Consider the following 26,382-nt stretch of genomic DNA (forward strand, 5'->3'; position numbering starts at 1 on the left):
AACTTAATAGGACGGTGGAAGTTTAGCTAGTACAGGAACTCAGCCCTTCATTCATTCGACCGCTCGTTTCGCTGCCAATAAATCTCATGAAGCGGAAATGGTTTCTTTCAAATCATCACTGGTTGTATTGATAATATCAGTGACCGGCATTCTAGTTAACGGCACCGCAAAACTCAATATCCCAAAAGTGTTGCTACCGCTCGCCAGAAGTACAAGAATTTCCTACACATTGGAAATAAACAACGGGGGTTGCTACAGATGGTGAGTAAAATAAACTGGGTGTCAGATTGCAGTGGGGCATGTGAGGCCACATGGCTGACTTCACTGTATGCACTCTACACTTCTTAGTAATGTGCCTTTCTTTGATGGTTGTCCAGGATCAAATTTTCTTGTGTTCATATTTAAAACCATCCAAGTGAACACAAAAAATAATTATTTGTTATTGAATTATCCACCAATTATTTTTTGGATGTACATTTTCGGATTGTCAGTGTTTATCATTATTGTGACTAATGAAGAGCTTATGGTTGCTGGTCATGACTTTGTGCCTGAAGAAATTATTGTGTTGTTATAATTAAGTCTGCTGATTATTTATTTTCCAGATTGATCAATTTCTAAAGCACATAATTTAGATGACATGTTTTGTCCATCCAACACTCCAAAATCTAAACAGTCTTCATTTTATATTTTGATTAAAGCGTAAAAATATTTTACTTTTTTAGAAGCTGGAAGACATTACTGCTTGAATGAATGAAACACAAACTGACTTGGATGATAAATAAATGGTCACAATAGCTGGAAATTAAACTTATTTTGGTAGAATGTTTAATAACCAACATTTGCAGCGTCGTGTACACGAGCTGATCTTTCGGTTCTTTCATTCTTTAAGGTCATCCTCAAGACCTGAGGTAGCCAGCATCCAGGCTGTAGAAGAAGAAGATGGTACAGGCTGCTCACGGAGAGCTGTTCTCCAGGCTCTCTCCACCCAGCCGTCCAGACTGACCAGCATCATTCTGGCTGAAGATGTTGGTAAATACATGATAATGACATTAACCTGCAGCAAATAAACACGTGTCATTGTTCATTCAGTGGATGGGGTCGATTTTATGGGTGACTGTGAGGAAAAAAGTGTGCAGGAATGGTTCAGTTTACTAAATTTCTTTAACTGTGTGAATATGAGTTGGTGAAGAAACAGACAAGAATGTAGGCAGCTCCAGTTGTTCTCAACTTCTGTGTCATCTCAGAGAATCTTGTTTGTTTGAAGGTCAGGTTAAAAAAAAATGATAATATGTAGAATTGCAAATGACTGTAATGTAAACTAAAGTTTACAGTACAAACACTTTTCTATTTTTCTTTAACTATAAAAAGAGGACATTTTCAGCTTGGTGTTCAATTTTTACGGCCTTTCTGGTTTTTGTGAACTGTAAGCTATGCAAATGTTCTCAACTGCAATGGACACAGAGCAGCAACACTAATGGACATTCTGTCATTCTGTCATTCTGTTGCGTAACAGGTTTCTTTAGTAGTCTTCCTTTTCTGCTATTGTGAAATGCTTTTTTGTCATCTGTGTCCTGTGGCACTGCTGGCAAGTCCTGAACGGCAGTTGGGAGCATTTGCTTTGTAATCTGAAAACCAGACTCGTTTGCGCTTACACGAGCATCTCAAGTTTTCTTTTAAAAACCAAGAAACAAAGTTAGACTAACTGTTCCGACCACAGGGACGCAGTTTCAATGTCTACTAACTGGCTGCAGCTGTTTTTGGTTTACCCAAAAAATAATCTGATATAATCTATTGCTCGTGTAGCAGCACTCTTTCTAAACCAGAAAAGCCACAACATTTGCCTGGATAGGTAACAGTGAATCATTTTCCAGACGCTAGGGACGCTTTACAGATTTAACTCTTTATTGCCTTTGGACAAATAGTATAAACTTTGTTATCAGGGCAGGAGGTAGACTCTGTACTTTAATAAGAACAACTGTTTGTGTTAATCAACTTTACTCATCACTTCAAACCATCTCTAAGTGTTTCCTTATTTGGTCAAGATTGTAGTACTGTGCAGTATGTAGTGTGTGCGTGATGTTTTGTCCCCTCTTCTTATTTCAGTTACAGGACATGTGCTGCGTTGCGACGCCATTGTTGACATCATTAATGCGATCCAGATCGTGTCAACCACCAGAGAGCTTCATCTGGAGGACTCACCACTGGAGCTCAAGATTCATGCACTGGACTCTGAAGGTAAAACATGCTTACTTTTAAAAGAGACGACTCTCATCAGGCTCCTGGTGTTCCTGATAATGAAAAACTGATGGATTTGACATCCACTGACTTGCTTCAATACTCATACTCCATTGTCCTGTTGTAACTACTCCATGCTGCTTTGTTTTGTTTTGCTATTCATAAGACTTCTCGGAGTAATGACTGTGCTGGCTTTAGGCAGCATTTGCTTTCCCCTCAGGCTGTTACTGTGAGGTGGCTGTTTATTCTGTTCGACTGGCTCCATTTAGGGCAGACACACTTAGTTTAATGAGCTATAGCTACAGCCTGATTCTTTCTGATGATGGCTCTAGGGCCTGATACTTTGTTTTTGTTTGCTCTGGTCCAAAAGCGGTTCTTCAGATGGAGTGGATAGCAGGAGGACACGGAGCATCCTGTGATGAAATGCCTATTGGTTTCGGTTTAGCTAATTCAGCTGCCAGGAGCTTTCAGACCGTGCTCAGCATCCATTATACAATCGAGTAGTGTAGTGACCTCAGCTTTTATTACAAAGAAGATCCCCTCTTCCCATCAAGTCAAACGTGTACATGTTCCCTGAATGTGATTTCTACAACGTCTGACTCTTGTCCTTTTTAACAATGCAGGAAACACCTTCACCACCCTGTCAGGTCTAGTTTTTGACTGGACCTTGGTGAAAGATGTAGATGCAAATGGATTCTCTGATTCTTACAACGCATTACGGTAAGCTTCCGCTGTTTAACACTCCACTCAAACACATTGGCCCTCACTTATCAATCTGGTGTAGAAACCAGCGCAGATTTGGGTGTAGAAATCATCGTACGACAGAGTCCACGTGGGACCTATGAAACGTGAGTATCTGGTTGATCACGGCGTACGCAAGACCGGGTGTTGATAAGTGTGGCGGCTGGAAACGATCGTCATTTAAATACCACGCCCCTATTTATTCACGGCTCAGCTGTCCTCGCCCCCAGAGTTTACGGCATGGAGATACGTAATACGGCAAAGAAGAGAAACGAGATATGACCTGAGTGACACCATAACAGAAAAGTAAAGAGGAATAACATTGTGTTGTTTGGCAGCCTGAAATGTAGGATTAAAGAGCTTCAGAAGAAATGCGCCTGCATGGAATCTCAACAACGTTGTTTTTAAATGTAAAAAATATAGAACATCCGTGATATGTAACGTACATAATATAGGCTATAAACAATTTAAAAAAAAATACTTTTAGTTTAAAAAACCTGGTCAGACCATACGATCGCTACAATGTAGCCTAGTGTTGTGTCTTAAAAGAAGCAGCTCCCGGAGCGGAGGACGCCAGCCGGACCCCACCTGAAATAATCCCAGATCGTGGAGCGAGTGGCTTCTTTCATCGGTTCAGCCTCAGTATCAGGCACAAGTGGTGCAGGTGAACCTGCATCTGTGTCGGATAACTTCGGCTGCACCAACGGGCTCCGTGCTCGCCATTAATGAGACTTTAAAAGAGATGAATGAAAACCTGAAACGTCCTGCATCGCATGAATAAAGTGTTTGATCAAACGCTGTGTAATGTGCACTTCTCATCCGATTAGCCTTCTTTCCAAACATAAGAATTTAACACTTACATAAAAGAAGGTCCTGACTCCGTCTTAGAGCCCCCCGGATTTCTTTATTCGTTATTATGTCACGTAGTCTCTGGCCTGTGCGTCTGGCTCCATGTGCGTCTGCTGTGCGCAATTACGCACGTGGCACATCAGCGTATTTATTATTTTAATCTCCGGACATACCGATTAATTATGATCTAATGTTGATGTTCTGTATTCCTAAATATTTCATATTTCAGAGGCTAACAGTTGTATTTACTATCCTCTGGCAGATTTTCTGTCCTTTTAAAGTAACTGTTTTTAGTTTTTTCAGTATTATCTGCAGAGATATCTGCAGCATGAACGTTTAACATGTAATAACCGAAAGCAGCCTCTCTAATCTTTAATCTTTAAAGTAAATCGATTAAACAAACAAAAATTAATCAAATAAAACACACAACTAAAGAAATCACCCGACAGCTCGCGCTGCTCCACGTCATTTAAAAAGCAATGTAGCCTACAGAGATCGTTAGAGGTGGAGCATAATATAAAATACATTTTAGATATCTTATCTAACAGTGAATCTGTGAATCTCTATCCATCCGTCTTAACAAGCACTGTTATAGTATGATCTAATTATTCTCCGACACAGACAGATTTGCTGCAGCGCAAGTCCACACTGAGTTGAAAACGTGCGTACACGAACTGAGACCTGGCGTGAGATTTGAGCGTACCCTCCGCTCACGTCCAAATTGATAAGTGCCGAACTTTGCGTGGTAATGACCGTACACCCATTTTTCTGCCGTATGTACGTTTGATAAGTGAGGGCTACTGTGAGGAGCCTCACAGAGTAAGTCTGCAATGTTATTTTTTATTTTCTCCTAACCTGTACCTTCCCTCTCTTCAAGGGTACTTAAATTCTCTGAATCCACATACACGCCGCTTGCATACATATCGGAGATGGAGCGTGTTGGGAAACAGGGTGATGTTATACTGGTGTCTGGACTGAAAACAGGACATGCTAAGTTGAAAGCCAAAATTCAAGAGCCATTGTATAAGGTAAGCTGTAAGGTGGTACTAAAGAAATCGTTAATTGGCTGTTGAAATAGTCCACTTAATGTCAAGTTTTTCCCTTTGTGACTTAGCTTATTTAGTGTAAATCAGACATCACAACAAAAGGAATATTTTGTATTTTAATAACTTGGGGAGAGCATCCTATCTGCTCTATTAATGATGTCACAGTTACAATAATCTGTAGCCTGCATTTCTTATCATAAATCCAACAAAGCTGTTGTTTTAGGTAAATATTACAAGAATAAACAAGAGTCATGTGCATGTGCACATAAACTATATCTGTTTGAATTATAGCCTTTTTTTTTAACACTTCCAAAAAATGTGTGTTGTGGTTTGTTGAGGCGTGACGCTTAAGCAGTGTTGTCCTGTAACTATGGTGTCTGTGCCACACAGGATGTGGGTGCTGCTGAGGTGAGACTGCTGATTTTAGAGAACATCCTGCTGAGCCCCGAACATGACGTCTACTTAATGGCGGGAACTTCCATCCGGTACCGAGTCCTGAAGATTAGACAGGGCATGATTACAGGTTTAGTGAAGTCTAATATTTTACTTATATTGTTTTTCGTTACTTTGCTGCTTCTTTTTTTCTTTTCTTTTACCTTTATTGAGCAAAATCACAGCTAATAATGTTTGATTCATCAGTTAAATCTAAAAAAAAAAAAGTATGAATGAGTAATGTGTTAATCAATGATGTCACCTGGCGTGACCAGTAAGTGGTGCAGCTTTGCCTTTTGTTCAGTTTCAGATATTTTAAGTACAGAATGCCAGCTCCTGACCTAATTTGTTTGTTTGTTTTGTTCTCAGAGCTTCCTATGCCTTCTGATAATTATGAGCTGCACCTTCAGAACAGCGTGGTCGGCCCTGATGGAAACCCAGACGTTGCTGTGGCCAGTCTCGATCAAAGCACCTCCACAGCCACAGCCAATCAAATGGGACACATAAACGTTGTGCTTGATCATAAGAGTATCCTTCTGACTAATCATACTTTGACTCAGTAGTGCTTATAATAATACCACGTATCCCTTAACTTCTTCAGCTGATAATGAATTGTGTGAATGTGTATGATGGGATTAGTTAATACTGATGAATACTTTACATAGCATCCTCTTCCATCAGTGTGTGAATGTGTAGGTGTGACCTGCAGTTTAAAAGCTCTTTGAGGATTCAGAAGACTAGAAAAGCACGATACAAGCTCAAGTCCATTTACCAAAATGTCTTTTAACTTGTTGCAGCAATTCACTTTTTTAGCACACAATATTTTAGTATTTGTTTCTGTAGAAGAGCATGATTATAAATTAGGAGTAGACTGTAAATGAGGCATGCATAAAGCAGTGAAATCTAGAGCTGTCTTTATTTGGTTTTATTTCCTTAATGACTTCTACCTAGGCCCTCGAATGCAAGGAATGTCTCACCTCCCGAACAACACTCTGTACGTGGTGGAACCAGGCTACCTAGGTTTGTCTCCTGCTCTTACCGTTCAAACACACTGTGAAATATTTCATGTTCTCAAAAGATGTTTCTAATTTCAATTTTCCTTTTGATTTGTTTAGGTTTTAAAATCCATCCAGGAGATAGCTGGGTCCTGGAAACAGGACGAGTGTATGATATCCTCATTGAAGTATTTGATAAATCCGGCCACAAAATTTACCTTTCAGATGTGAGTTTGCTTCAGGAAAATCAAGTTTCACTATTTAATCCTTTTACTATCTGTGTTATCTGTAAAATATCAGTATTCTTCTAAAATACATTCCTAACACCCTGCGATCAATGTAAAGTTGTGTTTCTATTAAGTTCATAATCAAACATTTCACATTTTATCATTGAGGATGCAATAGCTGTACCTTTTCAAACCGTCTACAATTGAGCCTTTCTTGGGTTTTTTTTTCAGGACTACCCGACACTTGAGTCTTTATCAGGACATCTGTCATTCACTGAATATTCATAGTATACGTATAAAAATAGGTTTGGTAATCTTTAATTACACACAGCCTGAAACACAACTCAGAATAAATACAGAAATGCCTTTCTTTGCTTGTGATTGAGTTTTATTTTCCAATAATTCACACTTAAAATGAATTAAAAAATCATAAAATTATGAATGAGTAAAACAAAAACTTAACATTTAAAATGTACGTGTTGTTTTTTTGTGGTTTTGCAGAATGTCCGTATTAGCACTGGTTTCCCTGTGGAGTACTTTGACCTGCAGCATTCCTCTGTCAATGGATCATATCATCGTGTCAAAGCTCTGAAAGAAGGCCTCGCTGTCATTGATGCTACCCTGACAGCTGTCGTGGATGCTGTAAGTAGAATTTCATCCTTGATCCTCATCAGCCTGTATTTTAGCTAAAGCGTTGCTATGCATTCACCTTCGGTCTCTTTAGAGAGCACCGTCATTAAAGAGCACTTGATAACCGCCTGTGACCTCTGTTCTGTTTCAGAGTGGAACGACTCACATGCTCACCAACCCCGTCCACAGTGAACAGGACGTGGAAATCTATAACCCTATAGTTCTTCGCCCCAGTATACTCACGTTTCCATGGCAGCCCAAGGTTGGAGCCTATCAGTACACAATAAAGGTAATTATCCTGCAAACATAGTAATTGAATGTTTTTCTATCCTTCATAGAGCACAAAGGTTGAATGTGTAACACCTTTTGTTTGACGCTGTGTTTTATTAATAACTATTATTATTTCATCTTTGTCATGAAACTCATACAATGTGAAACTATATTCTGGTGCTTGTGACAGGCAACAGGAGGGAGTGGGAATTTCAGCTGGTCTGCCTCCAATACAGCAGTTGCCACGGTGACTGTGAAAGGAGTGATGACAACAGTCAGTGACATCGGCCTTAGTGTAGTTAAAGCTCACGATCTCCGCAACCCGCTACACTTTGGCCAGATGAAGGTGGGTTGATTTCATTCTTCAGAAGTTATGGCACAGATACAAATCCTAGTTGTTGGTATTAAGATTCTTATAGTCAGGGTGATTGTTTGTTGTTTTTAACTCTAACATGCTGTGTTGTGTCTGATATGGTGTGTCACTCTTAACTAGCAACATACCAATTCAGATGTTCACTAGTTAGCAACTAGATAAGTTACACTTGAAGTGAAAACAAAGATTGAACAAAGATATCAAACAAGTTTCTGAATTAAATTTTTAAACTATTGTCTATTTTCTCGCATCTTGTGGCCAATTGAGGTTCAATTTTTCATTATGTTAAAAGTCATTTAATCTGTTTTCTTTATTTTAAGTGTAATGTATACATATTTATTAATCTTAGAAGTTGTATACGAATGTTTTTCATTAACGTGCTAGTTTCTGTCTTTGATCCCGTTTTTCCCCTCAGGTGTATGTGGTTGAGCCGGTGGCAATGGACTTTGCTCCATGCCCAGTAGAAGCAAGGGTGGGCCTGGTTCTGGATCTTCCACTCAGAATCTTTGGCCTGCTGGACGAGGCGGAGAAAGAGCGGGCCATGTTGAGCGACTGCTCCCACTTTGACCTGCAGGTTGAAGAGGACAACCATGGTGTCTTCCAACTACTAGACGGTGAGTCCGGCGATCTGAGCGTGTCATATGTGATGCATTAAGATTTATCCTGTTGTTTAATCGCTGGTTTGCTGTAACCACATCCTGGTGGTGAGTTCACTCATTGAAACTGAAGGCCACCGATCATTGGATGCTTAGTTATGGGACTCAATCATTCATCTTGTGTGTTATGAGTGACCATGACTCTCAGCCATGTGGCGGCTTATTAAACCTGAGTCAGTTGAAATTGAATTGTGCGTATTCATTATGGAGCATGCTGAAGCAACCATAAGTCATTTCAGAATATGTTTAATTTCCCTTTTAATCTCTAATGCAGGAAAACAATTATTTTTTCAATACACACTTTAACTTACAGAGTTTAGACAAAATGAGCACAGAAATCTGATTTTTTTCCTGTAAACATGAATTTGTATTCGTCATCCAACAGAATGGATCAAATGTGAAGAAGAGTAGTGTCTGACAAACTGTAAGGGTGCAATCCTTTGTTACACTGAAGTATTTTTTATATTTAATGGCTTTCACACTGTCATTACAACATTTGTCTCTTTGAAAGTTCCTCTGTTTGCAGTATCTACACTTTTTCATTTTCTAACCTTGTATTATTAATCACAAACGTGGGCTGGGACAAATAACAAGACCTCTGTACTCTGTTGTAGTTTTCAGTAGGAAGATAAATGAGTACCTGTGAGAACCATTGTGGTTATTTGTACATTGTCATATTGCATCCTCCCTAACACTTTGGCTTCCTCCCCCTCTCTTTGTCCTGCTTCAGAGGGGCTGGCTCCAGGCCAGGATCACTGCAGTGGGGTGAGAGCCCGAGCCCTGGCTTCTGGCTACACCATGCTGACTGTCAGCTACACCCACGGCAACATTCACCTCAGTGCCAAGATCACCATTGCTGCATATCTTCCTCTCAAAGTGAGACCAAAAGTTTCATCCCTTCAGCTCCTTGCTCATCATGAACTTTCAAATGTTTAAGTTTGCCTTCTCAAAGGATATTTCTCTAAATTAATTTCAAACTGCTTATTTCCTTTGGGGTTGGATTATTTATTTAAATGTATGTCTCACACTTTATCTTTAGAATATGCTCGGGCATCTGCAGGGTGTAATATTCTTAACCTATTTAAAAAAATTCTTTGTTATGATTTGCTTTCATCACCACATCAAAACACCAATAAGCTTTCGTCTTCTAAGGAGACGACTCGTGCACACACACACTCATGCATATTCATACACATCGTTTCTCCGTAGAATCGAGGCAGAGTTGTGATGATCAGCAAGTGTTAAAATGTTCTCCTCCTGGGTTCTCTCTATGCCCTGTGCATTTTAATAATGCATTATGCACTTGCTACTCTGATTTGTGTTCCATGTCTGAGCTCTGGTACTCAGAACGAATGAAACTGACTTCAGCTGCTGTGGTAGAACTTAATATTACAGTATGACATGCACTCTGTTAACGTGAACACATCTCCACTTATGAAGCCTTATCAAGTTGTGATTTTTGTTCTGCAATCACATTTAACTTATCAGTACAGTAACATGCTGTTTGATGAAATACTTTTGAGACCATGCATTTTTTTTTAATTGGATTGATTTGTGTTCTTCAAAATGTTTATAAAGTTTCTTCACTTCTTTTTCCCTGGCAGCTAAAGATTGACCCAATTTAGATTGTTTGCAGTGAAATTTGTGTATATCAGCTCAACACTTCCCCAGCAAAATTCCTTTTTACAGTGAAAGACCTAACTGAGACAGATAAATGTCTGCATTGCATAAATTGAGGAATCTCTATTCTTTTTTTTAAATATCCCTCTGTGACATTTTGCAGGTGTACTTTCTTTATTTCTCCATTTTATTTTCCTTCAAAACTTTATTTACATTAATTGAATTGTTTCTTGCCGAAGGTCTCCTTGTGCAACTGTGTGAACATTCATTTTATAATTCACTGTTTGCCAGGCCGTTGACCCTGTATCTGTGGCTGTGGTGACTCTGGGATCATCTAAAGACATGCTGTTTGAGGGCGGCCCTCGGCCTTGGGTTTTAGAGCCTTCAAAGTTCTTCTGCAACTTGCGTGCTGAGGATGAGTCAAGTGTGAGCCTCACTCAGACAAGTCCGTCATCACACAACTTCAATCAGCACTGGGTCAGAGCAACCTGCCAGATCCTGGGAGAGCAGGTGGGATCTACTGAAATCATTTTATTTCTATAGAATTTATAGCTTAATATTACCATTTTGTATACACGTGTCCTCGCTGTAATACTTGAATGACACTCGACAGTTACAGAAATACAATTGGAGCATTCTTAAACATGTTACTTGAAGGTGCTGGAGGTGATGGTGGGAAATTTGGCCAGTGTGACCAATCCTTTTCCTGCTGTGGAGCCGGCCGTGGTCAAGTTTGTTTGTGCCCCTCCGTCTCGCTTCACCCTGGTCCCGGTGTATACCAACCCACAGCTGGACCTGACCTGCCCACTGCTGCAACAGAACAAACAAGTGGTATGTCTGTGGCCCCTTCACAAGTTTTACCTAGCTGTTATTTATTGCATACCTTTGTAAATGGCTGTTCACACTGATGGTACTTAAGAAATGTCTCATTGCTGTGTCTAGAGCCTGGCACACTCTAAAATATTTTTTAACATCTTAAACGGTTTTAAAAATGTGAGAGACCCCACACATGATGACAAATATTGACCAGAAATCTCTTTTTTTTTTTTTAGGTACCCGTTTCAAATTACCGCAACCCCATATTGGATTTAGCCGCTTTCGATCAACAAGGAAGAAAGTTTGACAACTTCAGCTCTCTGAGCATGATGTGGGAATCAACCATGGTGTCTGTGGCCAGTATTGAACCCACTATGCCCATGGAGCTGCTGCAGTTGAAGGATGGCAACAAACAGATGAAACTTCACGGTAAAAACTTTTCTTTTTTTGTTTTTTGTTTGTGCTTTGTTGTGTGGGATGTCTGCATAAACTTTTCTCTTTTGTAGAGACATTTTGAAAGTAATGAGGGAGAAGCAGGAGAAAGCGCTCTGGCAGGAATTAATTTGAAGACAGCAGATGCAGAGGAGGATTGCGCATCCATTTATCACTGACAATAGATTTTTCATTGTCTCTTTGCTGTCTGCTTCTATAGATTAGTCATGACAAATACTTTGGATTGTTGTTTCTGTAATTACTATTTTGTCTCTTGTCCTTTTGTTTTCATCATCTTTGGCAGGACGTCGCACGGTTCTTGTCCATCATCAGACAGGCATGGCAGCCATCACAGTGACTGCTGTGGGTTACCAGGTTTCCCATCTTACAGCAGCCGATGTTCCAAGTCCAGTAAGTGAATACGATAACTGCAAAGTTTCCACTTCAAAGCAGCATTAAAAACCCTACATGTGGTATAAGATTGTTTGTTGGTATGATGTTTTTGTATGTTTCACAATGAGACCAATTCGGTTTTTTTTAACATTTCTTTATCTTGACAGTATGAGCCCCTGACCCCTGTCTCAGCCACTGTGGAACTCCTGTTGGTTGAAGATGTGAAGGTGTCTCCTGACACAGTCACCATTTACAACCACCCAGATGTGCGGGTAAGTGACTGGTTATTCACGCACGTGACACATCTGTCAGTGTTCTACAGACAGATTGGCTTTTCATGTTTTTCAAATAAAGAAAAATGTAGTTAGATCTTCTGTTGGTATTGAAGTTATTCAGTCTTTCCTCGATGCAGAACAAGAATCCAAATGAATGTCATCAAACAGAAGGAATTCAGACAAAAACAGTTGTTGCTCTAGGCACAGTGGAAACTTATATCCCTCACTGGGCCCCCCTCTCCTAATCCTGTTTGATGTAAGAGCAGTGTTTGGCAGGTGTTGGGGTTAAATAACAACTAGTGACCTGTGTAAGAGGATTTAAAAAAGTGAGTGTGGTCAGAGGTTTCCTTGGAGTCACATGCAAGGCCAGCATGATGTCAGAAAAACACGACTGTGAGCTGGCATGGTTTTCTGAATCATCACACTGTATAATAATCATTTTAGGGCGCACTCACACTAGGCAATCCGTACCATGCCCAAGCATGCTTCACCCCTTAAGTCCAGTTCGTTTGACTAGTGTGAGTGCTCCGATCCGTGCTCAGGCACGGTACACTTCCTTGGCCCCTGGCACGCTTCGAAGAGGTGTGCTTCGGCCAGGTAACCGTGCTCAGGCCCGGTTAGTCCTGGAGCAGTGTGAGTGCAGGCCAGTGGGGGAATGGGGGAGGGGGGGCACGGTACGGGACAACTTTGCTAGTGTGAGTGTGCCCTAAGTCTTTTTCAGCACAGTCACAAGCATTGTTTGTGTTTTACGTTGCAGGCAAACTTGGCTCTGCAAGAAGGCTCGGGATATTTTTTCATCAATACCAGTGCAAAAGGGACTGTGGATGTTGTATTCCAGGAGGCCCAGAGAAGTGCTCAGGTAAGAAGAAATGTGAACCATGGTGGGATAAGATCAGGGATATGCACAATTGTGTTATTTACCAACTTACAGTGTCATTTATAAGTAATCATACTGAACAAATGTTGCCATTAGATGTAGAGAATTCAAGTTTTTACAATGACAGCATCTCTTTGACTCATCATGTGCCCAGGTGTCTCCCGTTCAACCAGGGGAGGTCAAGGTGATGGTTCATGACCTCTGTCTGGCATTTCCAGCCCCGGCCAAGGCCACAGTCCATGTTTCTGGCATCCTGGAGGTTTATGTGAGAGTCGTGGATAAGGTCAGTTTGTAGACTCTTAATCCCCTCATCTTGGAGGGTCTGGACTCTTGCTTGACTAGATGATCCCTGTTGTCAGTATCACACATTCCTTAAATGCCTCAATGATGTCTAAGCACCACATATGGTTGTCTTTTTCTTGCACGTTCCCATCCAGCTTTCATGAAAGTCAGCCTGTTGTGAATAAACCCAACAAGGTTCGCCCTGCCTGTGGACCAAAATAATTATTTCTCTGATGATGGATGTCTTTTTATCTGCATTTCAGGTGGAAATAGGCAAATCTGTGACGGCTTATGTCAGAGTCTTGGATGATAATAAGAAGCCCTTCCCAGCCAGCTATTTCACTTTTATGAATCTTAAACTCAAAGCTTCTTCATCTATAGTCTCTTTAAAGTAAGTTTGTAGTTTTTATTGTTGTTGTCGTTGTTTGTTTCAGGGTGTTATAACTTCCATGGCTTCATGTGTATTTCCTTGTTTGCAGATCCTTGGCAGATTTAACAGAAAAAGATACAGCTGTGTTCCTGGTCAAAGGTCTTGCTATTGGTCAGACTACTGTAACAGCTTTTGTCGTTGATAAAAGTGGGAAGAAAATTGCATCTCTACCACAGCAAATTGAGGTACAACTTCGGTAATTCCCTAAATTGTCTAACTCCTAAATATTTTACACATATTGAAACATTTTCTTTATTTTTGGACCTCTAGGTATTTCCACCATTTAAGCTCATCCCAAGGAAAGTGACTCTATTAATCGGGGCAATGATGCAGGTTTGTATTATATTGATGCTTAACATATGTTTAGAAACAGTTGGCCTTTATTTATCTTGCCAAAGGAGATCATCTGGTCCTCAGTTTGTCTTCCAAAAGAGCCTTCTGTCAAAGACTTTTCTGGAAGATGACTTTAACCCTAATTGCTCTTGGTTTCAGCATCTAGCTTGCCCTTCATTTTCCTCTGCTTGAGCTTTAATTAGAAAGCCTTTACCATCAATCCAAGAGGCCTCCTAATTGCTCAACCTTAAACTTAATAATACACATGCACTGCACATTATTTGTGTTGGAGCTCATATTTTTCTAATCCTGAGTAGTTTAATACACTAAGGATAATAGCTTTCTGCAAATCATCAGACCTTGCATTGATCAGTGCTATTGACTAAACTGTCAGTGTTGTCAAGATCACTCATGTTTTTTCATCTGCCCCTCTTTTCTCTCCTTCAAACTCTCCCTCCCCTTCTCATTCCTGCTGTCATTAACAGATCACATCAGAAGGTGGCCCCCAGCCTCAGTCCAATATCCTTTTCTCCATTTCCAACGAGGAGATAGCGTCTGTTAACGGCATGGGTCATGTCAGGGGTGTGGCCATTGGTAATGTCACTGTGACTGGATTGGTCCAAGCTGTTGATGCAGAGAGTGGAGAGCTGGTCGTCGTGTCTCAGGTAGATTTATATGTGGTCTGTGTGGTCTTAGTTATGGTTCACTGGGATCTTGCAGATGAAAAGATTGTTCCTTTTTGTGTCCGTAGGATCAAGTAGGAGTTGAGGTTGTGCAATTGGCTGCCATTCGAATCAGAGCACCTATCACAAGAATGAAGACAGGAGCACAGGTATAACTGTTTAAAATGAAGCTTAAGGAAAGCTAGAAAAAAGCCCTTAGATTAGGTGGAACAAGTATTCATCTCCTTTCTTTTTTTAGATGCCCGTGTATGTGATGGGTCTGACCAATAGCCAAACACCCTTCTCCTTTGGCAACGCTTTCCCCAGCCTCACCTTCCACTGGTCCACCACCAAAAGAGACATTCTGGATGTTGAGCCGAGACACATCGAGGTACTATGCACTCAGGATTTTTTCTGCTTGCAATTGATATTTCATTTTCTGCCACTGAACCATTTCTATTTTTGTCCACTGTTGTCCCTTCTCCTGATCTCTTTATCAGATTGACTTGTGATGTGCTGTCTCTGTATGACAGACTGAATTAAAGAACTGCAGCTGCCTTGTCTCTGCTTCTTTGTCAGCCTCTGCCTTATCCCTGCTCTCTCATCACTGTTGCCTTTTTTTATTTGATTTGTGGCTGCTGTTTTTTGCCTTTCCCATAATGCCGTCTGCCTGCTGCAGGCTAACGTGGAGCTCCAGTCAGAGCACAACTTTGGTATGAGGGTGACTGGAAGAACCAGAGGGCGGACGGGGCTTAAGGTGGTGCTTAGGGTTACAGACTCTAAGGCTGGGCAGCTATTGGGGAATCTGCAGGAGCTCACTGATGAGATTCAGATCCAGGTAAAGCAATGTGGCAACACGCCTTTAAATTATCTCTAATGTAAACACCCACTCTATGGATGGCATGGCTTATCATGGCCTCTCCCCCCACTGCTCCCTCATAATAGAAAAGATGACAATTTGGGCAGCAGAGCACAGACAACGCTGAGCTTTGGAACATCTGACGCTGTTAACTTTTTAATGTGATAAGACTACAGATTAGTTTGAACTGAATGCATCCGGCTTCAAACTGCATTAAACTATGTCATGTCACTTGTGCATAAACATCAAAGAATATTAGAGCTCACAAATAATTGGACTTTCAACATTTCGCTTTGATCAAGGTCTATGACAAGCTGCAAATGCTAAATCCTGAAGTAGAGGCTGGGGAGTTACTGATGGCTCCAAACTCAGCCCTCAAACTGCAGACAAACAGGTGAGTAACAAGTGCCCGCACAGTAGATTGTGACTATATACACCACCAGCATCCAGGAGGAAACAGAAGTGTGTACAAAGGTTGAATACATTTGCTGTGGTTGCGTTTCTCTCTGTCCAACAGGGGCGGTGTAGGTACAGTCTCTTACCGCATGCTGGACTGCCCTGACCAGGTTGTTATCGCTCAAGTGGATGATAAGGGCTTTCTCTTTTCTGGATCTCTCACCGGCATCTCCTCTCTGCTGATCTCTTCGCATGAGACATTTGGTGTCAATCAAACTCTCATCCTCGCTGTGAAGGTCAGTTTGAGAGCTGGTGAAGTGTTTCTAATATTTGGCTGTGAAAGCAGTATCTTCTTCCTTATAATAGAAGATGTGTGTGTGTGTCAGTGTGCTGAAACTTTGACACTTTTTACATCCTAAACAACTCGGTTCATTTCATGGTGTACACTAAACTACTAACCAGCCGTTTGTGATTGTTTTTACGCTTATGTTGTTCTCCAAAGGATAACAGTATGAAAGCTATTAATGCAACCATTTCAATTAATATTATCAACATTTACTTCTACAGCTTGTTATGTATTTATTTATTTTATTTTGAAAAGTAAAAGCATTGGCGTTTAGACGAGACATTCTGCTTTACCCTCCAAGTTACAAAAACAATTAGCTAAATATATTTTTTTAATTGAAAGAAAATGTTTACATGACAGCCTTGTATTTCCTTGTATGCATTCTAGTATAAAAACAAAATTCAAGGTATTCTAATGTCAAAGCTTTGTAATAGTATCTTTGTGAAAAGATTCTCACTGTTACGGTCACTTTCTGATAAAAGAACAATCAATAGTACGGACCATTTCAATAATACATGACATTGTCCCTGCAGTTACTGAGTGCTACACTGGTTCTCGTCTTTATTTCCTCAGGTGTTGCCTGTGTCCTATGTGCGCTTCAGTACCAGTCCAGTCTTCTACACACACACCAAAGAGAGCCTGAAAGCCTTGCCCCTTGGAATAGTGCTCACCTTCACTGTCCACTTTCATGCCAGCGCTGGAGAGACCCTGCACAGCTCCAACACACAGCTTACGTTTGCCACAAACAGGTCAACGATCACGCCGTCTGTTCATGAAGGTTCCTCATGTTGCAGGGAATGCTCTCATTTGCTGCAATAATTCATGTGTCTATGAGCTGTGGGGCTCTGAGTGAAACATGACTTTTAGACAAGCAGAGGAAGGAGTAGGGTATGTTTTGCAGTTCCCTTAGTGCCCCAAGGTTGAAAGGCTATTATTCTGCTGTCCAGGGCTATTTATAGTCGAGTATCAAGGCCTCTTTAGAGTGGTCTGTTACGCAGCCTCACCCGTCCCCATTTGACTTACCGGTATGTCTTCTCTTATTTCAAATTCTGCCGGACAAGTCATGTCATGTCAGCTCACAAACCACTCAGCCACTGCCAGCTGGACAAAATGTAAAATATGGCAAACATGGTTTATTTGAAAATAAATGTATTTCACAAATTGTTTTATAATATTGAGCCACACGTGAACAGGACCAGGACTATGATCCACCAAAATATTCTCCTTTGCTTGGACTGTGTGTATTAATATCTGAAGGGTACAAGCATAGTGTTTGAGGTCATGGCAGGGTTCAGCAGCAAGCTTTATGTGAAGTGCACAAAATGAATTTACGTGGCTGTTTCTTTCAACCTCATTTCAGAGGGAGTTGTTTTCACCTGAGTGAGTGAGCTAAATTAATGGGATGTGTTGGGCTGGAAGAAGGGTAGCTGCTCTCCCAATGAGGGACTCCCTCATCTGTCTGCTCAATAAATTGATTCTATTACCGTTTTATCCAGATGCTGACAGACAATTTTAGTGGAAACGTATCAAAGTCAGAGAGGTGCAGGGCTTCTATTCTTGGGAGTATTGCTGGCCTTGGATTAAATCTTATTGCTTCTCCAAGGAGCAGCTTGAATGTGCAGGTGGAAACAGTTATGCTGTATTTGTTCAGAACACATGCCTCAAGGTTGGAGGAAAAATTAAAACATTTTTTAGTGGAATAAATATCAATAAAGCACAATGTTTAGATTTTTTTAGAAGAAATTACAACTGAATGCCGAAAAAATAGTCTTTTAAAAGATTGTTAAAGTCGTTTGTTTACAAAGACTGACATTTAAGTTTGCAATTATGTTTATCATAATGACAGAATATCTGAATGGAGAAAAATACATTAGGTATAGTCTCTATCTTCATATTGATGAGTATTTTAATTTTGTTAATGAGAGATTTAGGAAAATGTGTTCCCAGTTTTCAAACATAAAAAAGTCTCATTTTCTGATAATGTATAGTTTAATATGTGTATTTTTTTCTTGTACTTTTAAGATTAACACATTTTGTTCTGTTTATTCTCATTTTGAAATAGTGATTTGAAAAAAACAATCACACAAACTCTGAAGTATATAAATATGGTAGAATAACTTACAAACTGCCTATGTTTAGCTGATGAATTATAAATAGTTATTAATCAACCTGTGCTCTTGTTTTGTCCTGCAGAGACGACCTTGTGCAGGTGGGGATGGGGCCTGGTAACAACACTCTGACTGTGAGGACCATCAACGTAGGCCTCACTCTCCTTGCAGTGTGGGACAGTGGAAACATGGCTGTGGCGGACTATGTTCCAATACCTGTCGAGCATGCTATCCACCCACATGGTGCTGATGAGATCCATGGACTTGTGGTTGGGGACGTCATCTGCTTTAATGTCCTTTTGACTGGCCTTGATGGTAAGACATCTTTATGTTCTTTTAGCAACAGTTATACATATATGTGCTGTGTTTATGTGGAATCGATCAGAAGTGAACATTTTTCAACTGAAAGAACAAGGTACAATAAGTAGTAGCGATTTCGCCCTTAGGACTTGTTTAAATTATATCTTAGTTTATCTTTATGGCCATGGCCTGCATTTGATTGATTTACTGTTGAGGACAAAGTACCTATCTTAAATTAGAGGCAATCATGGCTCTCCTTAAGGCGAAGATCTATTCTTTTTACAGTGTAGTTTAAATGAGCCAATCTGTCAAAACAGGACATTTCTTAAGATTCTTCTCCACAGGTGGTGATGGTGCTTGGAGCTCCTCAGCTGATGCTGTTCTTCAGGTGGATCCTAACAGTGGTGCAGCTGTGGCGAGAAGTGCTGGGACGGCCGCCGTTTACTATGAGATAGCTGGCTTTTTGAAAACATACATAGAGGTATGTTATCTGAACATTGTAACTATCTAAGCTGCTCCACCGACTCACTGCGTGATATATTGTTTCCCTTTAAGTCATGGCTGTGATGAATGAGCTTCAAGAAACAGGTTGTGAGTGTTACTATGCAAACAGCATACGCCTCGGGTTTCTTTAATTTTACTCTGACATCCCAATTCTCCAGAGAATTTCATTGTCTCTTCAAGTGCAGCACAGTGTATCAATGCCTCTGCAATATATCACAAGAATAAAAGTAAGAAGTATGTTGAGCTTCTCCGTCACCTTTCAGTAACTAATAGTCTCTGTCTGATGTGTGTGCATGACTTTAACTCTGTCGAGCTCCTCATACATGATGGAGTGTGGAGAGATTAATTGGTCTTCCTGAGTGTCATCATACTCTACCCAGTGTCCCTCCTTTGTGTCCGTGAGCTGAATGTAACCAGCAGTTTTATATTAGCAAAGTAAGAATTGATGAGATTTGGAGAGAGTCATTTTTATCTCTAACAGAAAGGTGTTCACAGGCATTCAAAGAAATGAACGGATGTGTGAGAAGAGACTTGAAAGAGGTAGCAGTAACGGTGTATTAAAGACTCATTTCTGTTGTTATTATTGTTCCACTGACAGTGTGGTGTGATTGATGTAAGCAATTAGTTATGGATGTTAATTGTGCTGTGATTAACCCAAGCACACACTTGAATCTGTTCAGGATTTATTTGTTGTTTTCTTTCCCTGCCGGGTTCTGTAGGTGGTGGTGAATGCACCCACAAGGACAGCGGCTATGGCGCAGCCTACACCTGTCAGAATCGGACAGGAAACAAAAGTCCTGCTCACTACCAGAGAGAGAGGAACCCACCTCATTGGTATGTAATGCAGCACAAGTTGAAAGAATAATTGGTAATCATGGGAATCACTTTCTTTCCCAGGTATAGAAGAGTTGATTTACACCACTCTTACATTTGTATTGTAAACAGGAAGCATCCTGTTAGCTTAGCTTGCTTCTTTGTCCCAACGAAAAGCACATTTTTTAATGAACATTTTCCTCTAATATTTATACAATATCTACAGCGCCCATGTGGGAAAATGGCATTTTGGTCTTTTTTTTTTTTCAACTGCAGACTATCATTTTCGAGAGTTTCTTCTGGTTGACTGCTTCAGTACATGCTCAGAGCCAAACAAAAGTCCAGCACATAAACCCCATTAAAAAAAAAACCTGATTTGGGTTTTGCAGTCTGGATTCTGTGCAGATCTAACGAGCAGGATGTAAAGAGATCCTCAGTGTGTTCAGAGGTGGTCCAGGATTCTGTTACCTTTGGAGAGTGCAGTGCTAGCAGTTTCCCTTTGTTTCTCATCTTTGAGCTAAATTTAGCAAACATGCTGCTGATTGTAGCTTCAAACAGATATGGAAGTGAGAATCAGCCCCCCCCCCCTTATTTAATGTGTAAATGCCCTACTAAAGGACTTAATTGATAAATACATAATCAGACTTATTCATATATTTTGAGTTTTAAATTCAACAACAAAGTGTATCATGAAGCACAACGGCCTTGTATCTTATGACAGTGTGCTTTGCCCTGCAGGAAGCTGTTCCTCTGCCCAGACTGAAGCTATTTCTCAGCTGCAGCCACAAACCTCCGTCAGCTGCCATCTCAGCTTCACCAGTGATGCTGTGGACTTCCCTGCTAATGATGTCTTCACAAAGCACACCAGCTTTGACACCAGCACTGGTGAGTTTGCTCTGAATTCCTACCAGGTATCATGTTCCTGGTCCTAGAGAATCATTTCATTTTGTTCTGATATGACTCACCAGGTCTTTACGGTATTTACTCTCTTTTTAATAAAAGTATCAGATTGTATCTTTTAAAGTCAAAGTTTGAAGTTTGTCATTAAATATCTCGACGGAGCTCGCTCTAAGCGCACGTCAAGTTGGACAGAATAGAACGACCCGGACTGGAAGTCGGACGAAGAAACATGCGGAGCGTCCAAACATGCGATTTCCATCAATTTCAAAATAAAACTAAATATACAGACAAACGATCGTATTTTCCATCACTTCATCTTTATGTTTTATCTATACTTTATGTTTGCACATTTTTCTCTTTATCCCCGTGTGAGTTCTCCTGTGATATGTGTAAAGCTGCTCATGGCTGCGCTCTGACTAGCTCAAGTTCCGTATATGTACTCAGTTGGGCAGGGCGCACGACGTCCAATGGCGCAAAACCGTGGCGCTGACGTACCATGGCGTGCACGGAGTATGTGGAAATGAGGAGTGAGGGGTGTGAGTTTGACACAAACAGACAGGCATCCTACTCACTTGTTATGTTGTTAGCGGAGGGCAGTGCTTCTTAAATGTACAGGGAGCGTGAAAAGCAGCTTGTAAGTCAAACTTTTTTATCAAAATCAACACTCGGAAAAAGTACACGGCTGTGTAGTCGTGAGTAGTCGTCTGTTTGGTCCGACAGTCAGCGCTTGAGAGAAGGCCTGCATCTAACCTAGGCCTAATGTTTATTTGTATGCCCTGCATGCGTGGCAGGAAAATACTGTTTACAATGGCATAATCAATACCTGCAGTGCTCTTGGAATGAATTTAGCAGTGACTATAAAAGGTGTCTGTGTGATGTATTGAGCTGAGGAAAGTCTTGGTTACTTGAAAGCTCTGGTCTAATTATGTTGGGGGTTTGGGGACTTCACCCCGGTTGTTAACTTATCTCTGAGGGGATCCACAAGGCTGTGTTCATTCAGCCGAATCCCACTCAGGTTCAAATTGAAGGATGTGATTGTGAGACCCCACCCCCCCTATCTGTGATTTTTCTGGACCTATCACTTCTTCCTCTCTGATTTCCCCTCTTCAGGCCTCTACACATGTTCCATAAGCCAGCTGCCAGGGACAGAGCAGCAGACCCGCATGAACAAAATGTCCATGAGCAACCTGCTGGTGAAGGCCGGCCTGGAGGGCAGTGCCTTCTCAGGGGAACAAGTCAGCGCCATTCTGCCCATAGATCTGGGCCTCTACTCTGACTCCACTGAGCTGCTGCTCTCAAGTCTGCGGCCGTCAGCAGAGCTCACTATCTACGGCACCACTGCCGCCCTGTCCAACATGGAGGTCAGGCCAAAACTTGTTTCTAGTAGAACCTCTAATGAAGTCTGCCATTGTTACATTTTTTACAATATGATATGATGATAAATCATTTTTCAGATGAACTCCTTCTAAAAAAAACAATATGTTGCTCTTTTCCCGTCTTAAGGTGGTTTCCACTTCTGCAAACATTGCCGTCCAAGAGAAGGAGGTGCACCATGACTTCCCCAGTTTCTCAAAGTACACCGTCAGTGCTGTGGACCCTAAGGCAGCTGTCTCTGCTTCTGTTTCCGTTAGCAGCACTTCCTACGGCCAGAGTCTCGTCATCCCAGTCACTTTCATTCCAGTGGCTGATGCTTACATTGCAACGGAAGGTAAGATGTCCTTTCAGCACAGATAAAAATTCACTGTGCCTCCAGATACAAGGTCAGGTTGCCTTAGGTTTAACGTGTAAAGCCACAGGACGGTAGCAGGGCTGCCACTTTAAAAAAAGAAAAGAGTCTGTTTATTTTCATCGATGCCCGAAGCCTATTTCTAAAATATGTCATAAAGTTATGACCGTTCTATTCCTTCCTGTTGCCTTCAAGCCTCATTGAGTGACAACTTAAAGTAGTTGTGAGGCTTTTATAGCAACATATCTTAACTTCTCTGTGCAATACTGAATACCGTAAAATCTGGTGTATAAGACGCACTTTTAATACCTATTTTTTTGTCTTAAAAGTTGGCTGCGTCTTATACACCGGTGCGACCAATATACCGGTATAAAATACTGAAACACGCGCCGTCATTACCGCGGGTGCAGCAGCCCCTATCACTGTGACCTGACGTGATTAAAAACCCATCCCCATTCATTGTGTATTGAATGCTGGTTGCACGCTGTGCTGGGAAAGACGGCGACACAGACCAGGCTGGCTGCGCGACTTTTTTCACATCTTTTCTCCCTCACGAGGTCATAATTATGCATTTACAGAAACAGTGGTACATTGTTCCGTAAATAAACCTTGTGGAGTTCTCTTTTGGTTGAAAGAGTCCTATATTAAAGTTAAAGAGTGACCAGCGGAGTCGGGCAGCGCGACTTGCACGCTAGCAGGTCTGTGCCTCACAACTTTCCCTGCAGCAGGCTGAGAGCTCAACTACCGTACTGTAGCTAGTAGGAGCGCAAACTCCCGAAAGAGAAAACAGACAGAACTAAAAGAATGACACAGCTGTACAGAAACTGCACGTTGTAGAAATCTCTGAACACAATATAAATCGTCACGCAGGAAAACAGTTTAACGTTTTTTTTTCTCTCAAAGAGACCTTAAAAACAGGGTGCGACTTATACACCGGATTTTACGGTATATACATTCAGTGCTGTCAACTCTGGGGTCAAATTATAAATGTCTATAATTGTAGAATATATCTATTTTTCCACATTCTGTCTAAAGGTGGTGTATTGTTCCCTGAGTCGATCAGTGATTCCAGATTTCCTCTTCTCCACTTTGATAAACCGAGTTATGCCTCAGTACTGTAGATGATATCTGTGGGTTTCTTATCTGGTCTCTGAACTTTGAAGAGATTTTCACAGCCTCTTGTCTCTCTCTCTCTCAGCAGCAGCTCCTCTTGTGGGTAACCAGCCGGGGGGCCACTCCCTGCAGAACCTGATAGACAGCTACCAGATGATATTCTTCTCCCTGTTCTCTCTGCTGGCCGGCACAGCTATCATCATCATCGGTGGGTCTCAAGAAAATGTCCTGCTTCAAATAGAATTCCTTGATTGTTTTGTATGATAATTAGGTATGTCTGGTCAGTGGTGTTTGTTTTCACATTGTCACCTTGTCATGTTTTGAATAATCGTGTTATATTTTTGTGTGACTTGGGTTTCACTTTTGTCAGTTATTTAAAAAAAAAAAAAAAAAAACATTTTGTTTTCTCTTTTGTTAGAACAAGGCCACAAAACGAATGCTGTAATCTCGTAACACCTTCAGCATTTCGAGCACCGCTGGGTCAGCTTATCTGTTATGACAAAAAGAATGTAACAAGTTCCTTCAAAAAATGAAGTACTGTCACAACATTGCAATCTCTCTACTTCTCAACATCAACACCGGTGTGAGCACTTAAAGTCTACAAGAAATAACAGAGTCCCAGGGGATATTTTAATACCGACCTCTTCAAACTTTGTAATGATGTGTTTTTTAATTTGTTTGATTCCCTCCAGTCCTCCACACGGTGTTCTCTCCCAGGGAAAAAGCGTATCATCCTGTTTTCATCGCCAGGACACCTCCTGCAGACTCGGGTAGGACACTGTGACACATCCCAGGGGATACATCTCTAAATGCCACGGCATGGTTTTTAATGCCTGAGCTGTTTCTTAATTCAGTCATAAGTTAGATGTTTGTTCAATGCCTATATTATATAGTTGTGACGCAACTAGCCATTAAAGCTCCACTGAGAACAGATCAGAAAGTATTCTGACAGCTATCAGTATCGTTTCTTGTGTCAGAATAGATTTGTTGCCTTATCACTTTTTGAACACAAACAGAGCCAAACAAACTTGTACGAGTGGTGAAGGCACCAACTTATTGAGAATGATGCTGCTTCCTTTCGCAGTGTTTGATGTTACCATTACTAACCCGTTCTGGCTGCCATAGTATGTTTGTGAGAGATTTAAGCATGACCAATCAAAATAAGGCGTCCCATTTGTGCCCTTAAACCAAGTTATATTTCCTGCAAGTCACTGATCTTCAGATATCATTTCATGTTTCTTATACATTTTGTCCTGATAGTGTCTACATGCTGTATTTACTCATTGCTGTATTTGGCTCGCCCTCAGGTTTAGGCACTCCAGACGGGACTTGTTTCCGCAGAATACCAAGAGCGGACCCAAACAGCAGCCCCAGGTCTCGTCTCTATTCTCCAGACTACAGGTCCTGATAAAGCTCTCAGGCAGGTCTTCTGCTCTTAAAAAAAAAAAAAAGAAAGACCACCACAGGCCATTAATGCATATTGAATGTGATTCTGTCGGTACACAGGCGTTTTTTTTTTTTTGTAACACAGATCAGTGGAGAGCTGTAAGACGCTTACAGGGCTATCTTATGTGTGTGAAACAGGTTTATCTACGTGTGTTTGAGGTTTGCCTTTGAAAAAGTTTTTAAACAAACAAAACCACTCAGTTAAGTATTTCAATGGGTTTTCAGAGTGCTTAAAAACCAAATAACTAGTTTGTGTTTGAATACGTCTGCTTCTTGTGTTTGTTTGCCCTTCACGTGTGTGCTATCATATTTCACATGTGAAAACTAATATCTCAGGAGAAACCTTGTTCTTGTTCCATGATGGAAAAGGAAATGTTAACATATTTCTTTTTACAAAAGGTGCATTTCATTTGTTATGTTGTAGCTCATACATTGTGTGAAAATGCTGTCCACTGAGTCCGTCCTCTCCTCTTGAGGAACCCTTCTAATGTGCTGAATCCTCACTGGGAAAATGCAGAAATCAGTTTAGTTTTGGGCATTTTTTGGGGAGATTTTTAACTTCTCCGTTATTTAACCGAGTTTATGAGCCACAAATGCATGTAGCGCCCGTCTATTTCATCAATGTGAAACGGTTAAGGAATGTGAACATTTTCAGTTATTCAAGTGTTTCTTCAGAATCAATCAAATGTGATCTTACTGAAGCGCTGTGGAAATGCAAGAGCATCAAAGTGTGACTTTGTTTTAAATGAGGTATTTTTGTATTTGAGAATATATGTTGATGAGGACTCGTATTTATGTTAGCTAGTGAAATTCATATTTACTGTATCAGGCGTCAGTGTTTTTTTTTGTGTTTGAAGATTCATGGTTCTGCCCCACAATCATATCTGTACAGCTTTTGGCACATAACACAGACACACGTTTGTGAATAACGCTGTTGCTTTTGCTAATAAAAGTTTTTACTTTTCACGTTCAGTGTTCGTTTTGTACGTTAGGAAATGTCTTTAACATCAACTCCTCAAATACTGTCACATAAGCAGAAGAACAGAGCACATTTTCTTCTGTGACTAAAACCAATACAGATTTAGATCCAGTCTAAAAAAAATATAGCGGCTGGTTTTCCATTGGCAACATGGGTTCCATCATACACTCAAATTTTCATTATCTACATAAACATCCTCAGAAATTCATTTTCTGCATCAATGCTCATCACTCCTGCTCTTTATTACACCTTGCTTTCCATTTAGTTGATATCTAATGTGTTTTATCCTATTCAGTGTCATATGTCATTAGGTTTGTC

General features: G+C 40.8%; 1 protein-coding gene across 2 annotated transcripts; it reads left to right on the plus strand.

The window, feature by feature from the left end:
- Nucleotides 1-26,051, plus strand: nup210 (nucleoporin 210). Of its 2 annotated transcripts, none has more exons than XM_061056923.1 (40): nucleotides 1-261; nucleotides 890-1,029; nucleotides 2,104-2,235; nucleotides 2,859-2,955; nucleotides 4,703-4,853; nucleotides 5,262-5,394; nucleotides 5,673-5,831; nucleotides 6,255-6,323; nucleotides 6,419-6,525; nucleotides 7,027-7,167; nucleotides 7,307-7,444; nucleotides 7,616-7,771; nucleotides 8,214-8,412; nucleotides 9,185-9,330; nucleotides 10,366-10,584; nucleotides 10,732-10,905; nucleotides 11,127-11,319; nucleotides 11,627-11,733; nucleotides 11,883-11,987; nucleotides 12,748-12,849; nucleotides 13,022-13,150; nucleotides 13,413-13,540; nucleotides 13,629-13,764; nucleotides 13,850-13,912; nucleotides 14,398-14,577; nucleotides 14,664-14,744; nucleotides 14,834-14,965; nucleotides 15,254-15,412; nucleotides 15,736-15,827; nucleotides 15,951-16,125; nucleotides 16,749-16,924; nucleotides 18,369-18,598; nucleotides 18,928-19,064; nucleotides 19,807-19,921; nucleotides 20,639-20,785; nucleotides 21,911-22,161; nucleotides 22,304-22,508; nucleotides 23,725-23,847; nucleotides 24,332-24,409; nucleotides 24,947-26,051. In XM_061056923.1, exons 1-40 carry the CDS (start codon nucleotides 98-100, stop codon nucleotides 25,045-25,047), a joined length of 5,670 nt encoding a protein of 1,889 aa, XP_060912906.1. In that variant the 5' UTR covers nucleotides 1-97; the 3' UTR covers nucleotides 25,048-26,051. The 2 variants fall into 2 exon arrangements, with proteins under 2 accessions (XP_060912906.1, XP_060912907.1); XM_061056924.1 differs by having other exon boundaries at nucleotides 23,728-23,847.
- Nucleotides 26,052-26,382: the final 331 nt, after the last annotated feature.

The sequence above is a fragment of the Labrus mixtus genome, chromosome 15 (assembly GCF_963584025.1).
Source record: "Labrus mixtus chromosome 15, fLabMix1.1, whole genome shotgun sequence".
NCBI lineage: Eukaryota > Metazoa > Chordata > Actinopteri > Labriformes > Labridae > Labrus > Labrus mixtus.